The 12412-nt window shown below is 34.9% G+C and overlaps 1 protein-coding gene and 1 long non-coding RNA gene across 2 annotated transcripts in view; one reads left to right on the top strand and one right to left on the bottom strand.

Moving 5' to 3' along the window:
- LOC136028261 (uncharacterized) overlaps positions 1–12412 on the bottom strand; it is a 193374-nt gene that overhangs the window by 137985 nt on the left and 42977 nt on the right. The gene's annotated exons all lie outside the window — the stretch shown is intronic.
- The window catches only part of LOC136028260 (GILT-like protein 1), a 144976-nt gene that overhangs the window by 97344 nt on the left and 35220 nt on the right, over positions 1–12412 (top strand). Inside the window, exon 5 of the mRNA XM_065705998.1 lies at positions 2758–2904. Coding sequence (XP_065562070.1) covers positions 2758–2904 — 147 coding nt within the window. The remainder of the gene's footprint in view (positions 1–2757; positions 2905–12412) is intronic.

The raw sequence follows: 12412 nt of genomic DNA, 5'->3' as shown, positions 1-12412 counted from the left end.
TCTGTGTAGGTTTTGGTAGTTTTATTAATGGTTGAGCAAACGCTATTTGTTTTCGGACAACCTCTGCCGAACCTTTGTCTTCTGGCTGACTCCCAGCATCCCGCTTTTCTTTTGTATTGCTTTTGTCATCCTCTTCTGCAGACATTCATCATTTTAATCGGACGTGTCGCCAAACTTATCTTCACCTCGGGATTTTCCTGAAAACTCTGCAAGAACGCTACAGCACGTCAAAGAACGCCACAATCTTTTTTTTGGAACATTTTGTTGTCCGTGCTAAAAAAAAAATAATGTCCGTGCTAAATTGCTAAAGCCTGTTAGAGTATTCTTTTAAAGATGTTTAATAAAAAAAAAAAAAAAAAAAAAAAAAAAAAAAAAAAAAAAAAAAAAAAAAAAAAAAAAAAAAAAAAAAAAAAAATGCTACAAAATAAAACTTTCAAAGCAACACATGAGTTTGAATCCCCTGAAATTGTTTTCCTTGTAGATTATGATCCAGAAGTTAAAAAAAATCACATTTATGGAGACTAATTAGGCTACGACTAGAGAGCTCTGTATACCTAGGGACATATATGAATGGAACTATAGACATTGCATTAGATGGAGGCTGGGAGGTGAGATTAGAGGCACAAGGTTGAGTTCACACCTCACATAACGTTTGCGATACTTTGCAAAGGTCTTCCTTTGTCAATATTCTTGGGCCTATTGAACGTTAAATAAAAAAAATAATAAACAATTTACTTCAACCAAAAGTAAGGAAAAAGACTAAAATTAACAGAAATTAATTCATATATGAGGGAAGATACCCTCTCCTCAATCCCTCCCTCTTCCCGGTAAAGTTTTCTAGCACTTAATGAAGGCTTTAATTCTCATTAAATGACTCTTCTGTTTCAGCAGTTGTCCTTAAACAGTTGAGACAAATAGTCAAATTCTAGCGTTAAAAGTGAGGCATTGAGGAAGAGGTAGCCACTGTCATTATTCGGAATAGTTTATGTTCGTTTTAAGTTTTAATGCTGCTCCTTAGTTTCAGCTGAAAAGGCATTTTTTATTATTTAATTTCTCATTGTTTTCAAATAAATCTAGAAAATCCACCTCCCCTCGTTTAAAATTTCCCCTGAGAAGTTCTATCCGGAAACTTCACTCCCTACGGAAAATTCTCCCTGGGAAAATCCCCCTAAAAAGTATTGACCCCCCAAAATACTATACTTGCCAATGGTAAATATTATGTGTAAACAGTGTTGAAGTTTCATAGCTTACAGCCCTTTTCCCAGACCCTGTAAGGTGTCATTTCATCGCCAGAGGCATGATTATTAGAACTTTAGTCTATACTGAACCAAATGGCTATCACAAATTTTGATCGGTGGATTTTGGGGAAAAGGGACGTGTGAGGAGGGTGAGTAGACCCCGATCATTTTAGTCACTTAAAAAGGACACTAAAAGGTGTAATTTCCATTTGATCGAGTCTTCTCTCGATTTTTCCATTGGTTTGATACGGTCAGCCCCCCCCCCTCCCACGTGGAAATAAATAAATAAACGCTCGTCCGTGATCTTTCTTCTGGCAAAAAATGCAAAATTTCACATTTTTGTAGATAGGAATTTGAAACCACTATAGTAGCCTACGAATCTCTGCATACGCTAAACCTGATGGTGTGATTTTCATTAAGATTGCCTGATTTTCGGGGGTGTTGTCCCCCTTTGTCGAAAATCAGGCAAATTTTCTCAAGCTTATGGTATTGATGGGTAACATTAAACTTAATGAATTTGATATATTTAGAATCAGTATAAAAAGTCAATTCTTTCGATGTATCTATTGCTGTCATAATTCCGTTTTTTAGAGTTTCCATTACTATTGCGCCAAGTCGCTCCTTGCTTATAATTCGTTACCATGAACTGTTTGATATTACTGTTATTAATAGGTATCGTCCTCTGAGTAGCAATTCCTGTAGCCTTGGCTTGAAATTACGTTCTATCCAAAACACCCTTTAAACTTCCTATTCCAAAATACAGTGATGAGGTGCATATAAATGTTTCAAATCTGTATTCTTATATTTCTATGCATAGACGAAAGCAACGCGTTATCCAGGTACATGAAAAAGCTTTCACAGTTTTGGAAAGAGGCTCAGCCCACGTGAAACTTGAACTAAGAAAAGGAGGCTTAAAGATATCCTATAAGAGACAAAAATAATGTTGTTTATCATTTTGTGAACTTATCGTTTTGTATGAACATTCTTAATGAAAAACATAAAGATTGATTAACAGGCAATGAGATGAAGATGCTCAACTAGTTGAAATTGCAAAATTGGAATGGTCCAAAGAGTATGAGAGATTGCTAGAAAGTAAACTGAAGTTCTTTTCCAAAAAAAGAAACCCCATCCAGTGTTACCCCGCAAAGTCCTTAAGTTAATTGTAAAACCCAAACAAACATGCTGCTTGAATTTTTCTTGCTATATTTTTTCTTTATATTTGCTTTATGTTTTCCCGAAGGAATACAACACCACCCCTCCCCCCTTTTTTCAGGGTGATGACTAGTAACAGATGACTGTTTATTGCTCGATATATTTTAAAATTAGAATTCGATGACCTTCTTGCACTTATAGCTGAATGTTGACTGATTGTTCTATTGTTGCTGGACAGATTTGTCTACATATAATCAAACACTGTTTAGAAGTTAACTACACCCAATCCAGGGGGGGTCGCCCCAAACTCCACCTTCCTTTTAGATCCACTACTTAATTAGATCTACGTTTTATTTACTTTTTCTAGTGTGCAAATCAAGTCTCATATCCATGGGGGCCATTACGCGATTGTGCCAGGTCAGCTGAGGGTATCAAATTGCATAAAGTATATGGTGATATGACGCATAGGCTTCAGCCCCCTGTTTCGTTTATTCCTACAATTCTGCTTGACCAAGTGAGTTCCTGTTTAGCATTTTTCCTCTGTTTTTGTATTATTCTTTAAAGCTGTTCACCAAACGAAAAACTAAAGAAGACTAAGCTTTATTTAACACAAGCATATTCGAAAAAAAAATTAAAAAAAGCGAAAAGAAATTTCTTAGGCCTATAGGCTTATACGTAAAGCCCACTCCCTGATACGAGTTTAATTATATATATATATATATATATATATATATATATATATATATATATATATATATATATATATATATATATATATATATATATATATATATACAATAAATGCCAATTTTGTGTTCTAAATTGTTTAGAGGATAATGTCAGGGCGACTCTCGGTTGTGGCAATGGTGTTATTTTCCACTTGTCGCCAATAGTCACTTATTTGGGATTACCTTATGCTGCTACGAAAAGAGATTTTAAACCAGTCCTGGTTCAGCATGTTCAGATGAAACTACGCAAGGCATTTGGTCTTTTAATTCGTTTTCGGGGTCTTTACCGTCGGGACATCCTTGGTCGTATGTATAGCGCTGTTGCTCCGCTTCACGATCTGTTCCCCTCCTGCCTCTTCCATAATTTCAGACCTTCTGATCTTTCGCCCATTGAAGTTTTTTATTTAAAATTTTGCAAATTTTTACTTGGTTTCCCCCTTTCTTTTAGTAACACTGAGATTGTTTCAAAGCTTAAAGTGAAGGATCCTGTAGTCTGTAAAAAGAAAAAATATAAAACAATTGAATACAAGGCGAAAATTATCCTTCTAGGCCACAATTTATTTTCTATTTATAGTGACAGTTCTGGCTCTTGATGATTTACAGGCTAAATTATTTAGCAAGTGTTTTTGTATTTTTTTTTTCTCTTTTTAAGTGTTTCATCAATATTTGATATTTCTTGATTGTAAGTATTATCATTTGTTTTTTCTTCATAATATATAAATATTTTCTTTATAAATAAATATATATATATATATATATATATATATATATATATATATATATATATATATATATATATATATATATATATATATATATATATATATATATATATATATATATATATGTATATATATATATATATATATATATATATATATATATATATATATATACATATATATATATATATATATATGCTTATTCTTTAGCTAATCATTAATACATTTAGTCCAGCGGAATCTCTGGCTTACCCCGGTGGAAATCTTTAGTCAAGTATATATTGCATTTTCTTCTACTATTCAGATGTTTTTGAAATTCAGTTTTGGATTTTTTGTTTGAAATAACAAACGTATTTGAAGGAATTTGTAGTTTTCAGAACAACTAAAGAAGAGTAAGCTTTATTTAACACAAGTATATTCGAAAAAAAATTAAAGTAAGCGAAAAGAAATTTCATAGACCTATAGGCCTATACAGAAAGCCCCCTCCCTAATACGAGGTCAATTATAGCAGCCCATTGATGAAGCTATATATATATATATATTTATATATATATATATATATATATATATATATATGAGTCTTATTTGAGAGTTCGCTTGGTAAACACATTATTTTGGATATAACCTATTAATACAGTGAGCTCAAGCTGGTCTGATTTCCCTATAGACATTTATTGAAACATCATTCATAATCGGATTATTTTCATTTGTTGGCTAATTGATAGTTTTGGTATTTGAGTGCAAATTCCCTTGGGACTTAGTGATTTATTAAGCAAAGAGATTTTCGTACAAGGACTTAAGAACTTGAATATATTTCAATGACATATTATCTGCAATAGCCATGTCGGAGAAATTAGTTTGGAATGCGATTTTGAACTTTTTAAATCGTCCTCGAAAAGCTGGAAATAAGAGTGACGAGATAAGTCGTAAAGCATGCGAGTTTTTTACAAAGGACGATATAATCAAGGCTAAGGAGATACTGTGGTCTTCTTCTCACTACACCAATAGAGTGTCAATTAAAAAAAGTGCCGAAGACAATATTAACGAAATGTTAAAGGTACTTGAACTTTGTGAGCAACGTAACGTTGAGCTGCCAGTCTTTGTGATAGTTGAACCTGACGAAGTTCCTATATGTCCTGGTGAGATAGCAGCAGTAATCACCAGAAAAGTTACAGAGGTTTGTAATAAGCTAGACAATTCCATGAATAAGGACCCTCCCGCCCCCTCGAATGTTCCTACAGTTACTGAAACAAAGCCCTCATATGCAGTGGTACTCAAGAATTTGCCCTCTGACCTCACGAAGTCCGATTTGAGGAAAGACTTTTTGCAAAAAATGTGTGGCAGAGAGTGCTCTAAAATTGTCGAAGTTCAGCCCAGAAAAGATAATTGGCGAGTTGTTACAGCTAGCAAGGCTGATGCAGAAACTCTTGTCGGGGTCTTTCAGAACGGTGATAAATCTCTTTCTGCAACAATCAGGAGCCCCTCTCACCTCGGTATTGCTCGATTTGTCCCCTTCAATATAAATGACGATGAACTTCGCGCACTGATTCCTAAATGTGTCAGTTCAAGACAGATTGGCAACACCCACTCGTTTCGATTGAAATTTGAAACCAAAGTTGATCTTATGAATGCCATAAAAAATCGCCCAGTCATAGATTATGAGAGGATCAAAGTGGCTGAGTATCTCTCCCTCCCGGTAAGATGTTTCAAGTGTCAAGCTTACGGACATATATCCAGTAGCTGCAAAAATGAAGCTATTTGCGCAGTCTGCGGTGACCATGGTCATTCAAGCTCCAAAACATCTCCTTGTCAAAGGCCCAAGAAGTGTGCATTGTGCAAATCACAGGATCATCCCTGTTACAGCTTCAAATGTCCAGTCGCCCAAGGACTTTTAAGTAAAGTTAAGTCAGCATAATGGCTCGAGCCTTAAGTCTCTTATCATGGAATATCAATGGCAAAGTGGTTGACAAAGGCCTAGTCCTCTCTGAACTTTTAAGTACAAATGAAATAATTTTTCTGCAAGAACATTTTTTGTCTCATGAAAGGAAAAATTTACTCAGCATTTCACAGAATTCTTATCTCTTATTTCACCCAGCGAAAATGAATAAGAGCCGTGGCCGACCTTCAGGCGGATTAGCTATTATTTCACAATTTCCCGTCAATCTCCTTGAGTCGAATGACCATTTCATTGCTGCCGAATTTTCGGACCTAATCTGTATAAACGTTTACCTGCCAACTAATTACTGCTCTTCGCAATCAGAGAATAAATTCATAAATGCTTGCAAAAAGCTAGCGAGTTTTGTGAAGGGAGTTTCAAAGCATCCAAATGCTCGAGTTTTGATTGCAGGAGACTTTAATTGTGACTTAACAGACAGTTCACCGCCAAGAACCCAACTCCTTCTGAATTCCCTCCCCCCTTCCTACTCAGTTGCTGACAAAACAGAAACTTTCACGTTTATTGGTGTCCTGTCAGCGACTTCTAACCTTGATCATTTTATTGCATCTTTCCCCTGTGAAACTGTCGAGGTAATTTGTGATGGCTTTTATTCGGATCACCTTCCAATAAAGTTGAAAATAAATGCTTCATTTCATGCCCCTAAACAGCCAGATAAAAAGTGGTTTTATATAAAAGACTGGAAAGAAGTTAACCGCGAGATGTTTCGTTTTGAATGTGACAGAATATTAAATAAAATAAAGGTGCCCTTTCATTTGTTGTGCACGCGCTCTGGCCTTAGTGAAAAAGAAATAGCCATCGGACTTACCACCTATCTAGCTGAAATTAACCATGCATTAAAGTGTGCTGAAGCTTCAGCTGTCCCGTGCAAGCGTATTAGGAAAGGCTCTCAACTTCAGGGTTGGTCAAAAAACCCTTCCCTTATTTCTGCGTGCGAGTCTTCTAAAATTTGGCTGAATATTTGGAGGGATTGCGGCAGGCCTAAGTCTGGGACTATAAATGGTCTGCGGATACGTTCTAAACGTTTTTTTGCTAAAGTGTTAAGAAAACATAAGGTTGATCTTATTGAGAAAAACGCTCATAAAATTGCAGAGAACCCTTCGAAGCTCTGGAAAAAATTTGAACGCCCTTGTAAACACATTAGTGCAAATAATATTCCTGAGCCTGAGTGGATAAATTATTATAAGCATGAGTTTTCTTCTCCCGATCCTGCTCTTGAGTCAAAATTTGAAAAAGAATTAAGTGCTTGTCTGAAGAAACACGAACCCTCGACATTTATTATTAAGCCAAGTGATGTATCGTTTTATTGTCAAAAACTAAAGAAAAGAAATTCTGCGGGAGTTGATGGAATTACTGCCAGACATTTTGATTATGCAAGTGCTCTTCTTTTTAATCATTTATCTCTACTTTTTCAAATGTCTATTGAAAACGGAGTTGTTCCTTATCAATTTACAGTTGGTCAAATAACCCCTATCCCGAAAAAAGGCAAAACGGATTTTACTTCGTGTGATTCGTTCCGACCTATAACAGTTTCTTGTACTATTTTTAAATTGTTTGAGTCAGTTATTTTGGATGAAATTGTTTCTAAATGTTATGTCCCACCCCACCAGTTTGGTTACCAAAAAGGTATTAGCCGGGAGCATGCCCTTTTTGCTTTAATGAATGTTCTTGCTGATGCAGAAAGAAGTAGATCCCATATTATCCTTTGTGCTTTAGATGTTGCTCGTGCTTTCGACTCTTGTATTTTTTCCCAAGTTTTATTTGAAGCGTATAAAAGAGGGGTAAATTTTTGTATAGTGAAGTGCCTTCTGTATATGTACCATCACCTTAAGGCGAAGTTAAAGGGGGGATCTTCCCTTTTTAATATTTTGAAAGGAGTCCGTCAAGGTGGCCTTACCTCACCTTCTTTATTTAATAACTCTGTTTTAAATGCCCAAAATTCTGTTAATTTTAGTTGTATTCACCGTGGATTTAACTTGTCTTTAATAACTTTTGCAGATGACGTTTTGAATCTAAGCCGTACTTTTAGTGGATGTGAAAACACGTTTAATCAGCTTTATAATGAATATAAAAATATTGGGCTTTCTTTCAATGTTGATAAAACTGCTGTTGTAGCTTTCAATTTTAAAGAGACAAATGGCCCTATTTTTTTATCTTTAGCTAATGTTCATGTCCCCCTTTCTCAAAAATTAGTTTACCTTGGAATGCCTATTGGAAAAAATATGAAAGAAACTGTGAATTTATCCCTTGAACTTCTGAAGAAAAAACTGAGAATTGCTTATGCTTCAATTGCATCTAATATTAAACATATTGATAAATTAAATCTTGTGAAAATTTATAATAGCCTAGTTGTACCTCATCTCCTTTCTCTTTGTCCGGTTTGGCAGTTTTTTAGTGAACCTCAGAAACTATCTGTTCGTAGAGTATATTTTCGTTATGCTAAATTCCTTCTCAGTTACCCTCCTTGGACTAGAAATAGTTACTTAGTGAACAAATTCCGCCTAGTTTCTCCTACATCTATTATTGATAAAAGGCTTCATGATTTTCGTTCTTCTATGTCGATAGTGTCTCACCCATGGTCAGCATTACTTATTTAATTGTTTGATTGTGTTGATTTGTACCTTTTTTTTTCTCTTATTACTCCATCTTAAGGGCGTTCCGCCCTCTTTTTGTAGATGGGTTATAAATAAATTGAATTGAATTGAATATATATATATATATATATATATATATATATATATATATATATATATATATATATATATATATATATATATATATATATATATATATATATATATATATACAGTTCGTGGTAACGAACTGTAGCAAGGAGCGACCCGGCTCAATAGTAACCAAAACTCTAAAAAATGGAATTTTGATACCAATAGCTACATCAAAAGAATCGCATTTTACGCTGGTTTTAAATATATAAGTTTCATCAAGTTTAGTCTTACCCATCAAAAGTTACGAGCCTGAGAAAATTTGCGCTATTTTAGAAAATAGGGGGAAACGCCCCCTAAAAGTCATAGAATCTTAACGAAAATCACACCATCAGATTCAGCGTATCAGAGAACCCTACTGTAGAAGTTTCGAGCTCCTATCTACAAAAATGTGGAATTTTGCATTTTTTGCCAGAAGGCAGATCACGGATGCGTGTTTATTTGTTTTTTTTTTGTTTTTTTGTTTTTTTGTTTTTTTGTTTTTTTTTGTTTTTTTTCCCCAGGGGTGATCGTATCGACCCAGTTGTCTTAGAATGTTGCAAGAGGGCTCATTCTAACGGAAATAAAAAGTTCTAGTGCCCTTTTTAAGTGACCAAAAAAATTGGAGGGCACCTAGGCCCCCTCCCACGCTAATTATTTTCCCAGAGTCAACGGATCAAAATTCTGAGATAGCCATTTTATTCAGCGTAGTCGAAAAACCTTATAACTATGTCTTTGGGGACGACTTACTCCCCCACAGTCCCCGTGGGAGGGGCAACAAGTTACAAACTTTGACCCGTGCTTACATATAGTAATGGTTATTGGGAAGTATACAGGCGTTTTCAGGAGGATTTTTTGGTTTGGGGGAGGGGTTGAGAAGAGGGGATATGCTGGGGGAACTTTCCTTCGAGAATTTGTAATGGGAGAAGAAAATTTCCATGAAGGGAGAGCAGGATTTACTAGCATTATTTAAAAAAAAACAATTAAAAAATAAAAGTGAAAAAGCTTTTTCAGCTGGAAGTAAGGAACAGCAATAAAACTTAAAACAAACAGAAATTATTACCCATATGAGGGGCTCACCTCCTTCTAATACCTCGCTCTTTACGCTAAAGTATTTTCGGTAATTTCAACTACTTATTCTACGGCTTTTGTGATTCAGGGGGTCATTCTTAATGAATTGGGATAAAATTTAAGCTTTAGTGTAAAGAGTGAGGTACTGACGATGGGGCGAATCCCCTCATATATGTAATAAAAACATGAGAATGCAAAAGTTCTTTACGTAAGCTAATTTATAAGTTACGTAAATCTTTTACCAATAAAAAGATTCGTAAAAAATTAAAAGTTCTAGTTGCCTTTTTAATTAACCAAAAAATCGGGGCGCAACTAGGCTTCGTCCCCCGCTCTTTTTTTCTCAAAATCATTCGATCAAAATTATGAGAAAGCCATTGAGCCGAAAAAAAAATATGCAAATTTCGTTTTGATTATTCCTCTGCGGAGAGCCAAAATCAAAACATGCATTGATTCAAAAACGTTCAGAAATTAAATAAAAAAAACAAGTTTTTTCAACTGAAAGTAAGGAGTGACATCAAAACTTAAAACGCACAGAAATTACTTCGTATATGAAAGAGGCTGCTTCCTCATCAACGCCCCGCTCTTTACGCTAAAGTTTTTTACTGTTTTAGAAAGAAGAATTGAGAGAAAGAGTCAAACTTTAGCGTAAAGAGCGGGGCGTTGATGAGGAAGCAGCCTCTTTCATATACGAAGTAATTTCTGTGCGTTTTAAGTTTTGATGTCACTCCTTACTTTCAGTTGAAAAAACTTGTTTTTTTTATTTAATATAGCAAATGGACAATCCGACAATAGCAAATGGATACTAATATCACAAAGCATCACACAGTTCATTTTCCGTTGAACTCATACATAACTTTTCTTTTCTTTTCTTAACAATCGTGTAGGCCTACGGGTCCGGCATGGTATATTGGTTGTTAATAGCTGGGCTACTCTTCAAAGGAGGCACACGCAAAAGGAATTGTGTGCAATGCTTATCAATTTTTTATATGTTTTTTAATCTTTCTTATCGGCCAAAAAACGTTTAAAGACAAATGGATGTGATCTTTTAAGCATCTTTTGCAATAATCGATATCATTTATTTAACGAGTATTTTTGAGTGGTGAGTTTATAAGATTATATAGGAAATTTTAATATTAGACTTATGGTCACTATTTTTAAATGTATCTATCTTATTATAATTAATGTAATATTGTTAATTTAATTAATATTAAAATAAAATATTATATTAACAATTATTATGATATAAATATAATATACAAATATATTGTAAGTATATTAAAAATTATTATACTAAAATATTATATTAATTATAATAATATTATATTATTATATAATTTATATAAGATTACAGTATTCTATTATAATTAATTAATTTGCATCGTCAGAGGCTGGAATCTTGCAGGTATCCTATTTTTGTTTAAATTTGAGCATGAGACTTCTTTTGCTTCTTATGGCTTAAATGGTTGCCAAGTCCCCTTTATGCTTTAAAAGGTTGAATAATATTGGGACATCAAAGGAAAGTTTTCTATAAGATTTAAGATAGTCTTCTTCTTCTTCCTTTTTCCTTTTTCAGTTCCGGAAGACATCTTGGTCCAACAACTTTTTTCCTACTTAAGTAATTTAGACAGAATTATATCTGGGGACAGTAAAATATTCCAAGAACTAGCGTTTATCTAAAAATTATACGAATTCTAGTAAATAACTTTTTTAACGCTAAGTTTTTCAAGAATAAGTCATACCTGGAACTCCTCCTTTCTCCTCCGTGTGTGTCTTACCTGCCTGTATCAGAGGCAGTACTCTAGTGCAGCTTCCCCCTCCCAGCACTTAAAAGTTCGAGTGCCCAGTCTAAATGCTGAAAGTGATTGAAGGACCATCGCATTCCCTCCCTTGCTGCATTTTGTTCAGAAACTTCAAAAGGTCCAACAGATATGCCTTAGAGTCCGATACTAACCCCACAGCCCCCTATTGTAGTGACGATAAACTACGTAAATTACCGTTGCTCACCGATAGGTTTTAGTACAAAAAGTAGCCATAATTGGTCTTGGTTGTCCGGTCAGCTAAGAACTACGAGGGATCTTTTGCTAGTACAAAACTCCCAAAGCATCCTAGGGATACGTTCTGAATTAATACACATGCCATAGTAAATCAAAAGACGCTATGTGCATACGAGTTTTCAAATTATCTACAATACCTCGAAAATGGCTTGGGATTAAGTTGGAACTTTCTGATACTGTTTGGGGCAAGAGAGGGGAGAGTTGGAGAGCACTTCAAGTTTTGTGTTGGGGGAGCTGGAAGGGGCTAAACAGTTTTTGTATGTGATCAATTATGTGCTTTTGTACAATAAGCTTCTATGGGACTTGTAACCTATGCACAATTAAGTAGTGAGGTAAATCAAAAGCAGTATCTGTTGCCAGGTTGGCGGCTCCGGGATAATTTGGTAAGAGCTTGAGGTATCAAGATCAAGTTTTAAAGGCGTGTTGATCGGGGCTCTTGGTCGTAGGAATATGACTTGGAGGAAGAGGGAGGACACAAATCAAAAGACATAATATGCACCCCTGCTATCAAAATGCCATATCCGCAACATCTCGGGAAGGGCCTTGGGATGAATTGAAACTTTCAAGTATTATAGACGGTGGGCAGGGACAGGTGGACAGGGAAACTTCAGTTTTGTGTTGGGGGAAAGGTTAAATATTTTTTATCTGGTTGACCTAGACGCTGTTGTACGTATAAGCTACTCTAGGACTTTACCGGATAGAAAACTAATCTAATCACCTAATCTGTTCACCATTAAGTAGAAATCCCAATCAAAGCTTACTATATGTCGTTTAAATTGCAGTATATCCTC

The sequence above is a fragment of the Artemia franciscana genome, chromosome 6 (genome assembly GCF_032884065.1).
Source record: "Artemia franciscana chromosome 6, ASM3288406v1, whole genome shotgun sequence".
Taxonomy (NCBI): domain Eukaryota; kingdom Metazoa; phylum Arthropoda; class Branchiopoda; order Anostraca; family Artemiidae; genus Artemia; species Artemia franciscana.
This window is presented reverse-complemented; position numbering and strand designations above follow the sequence as displayed.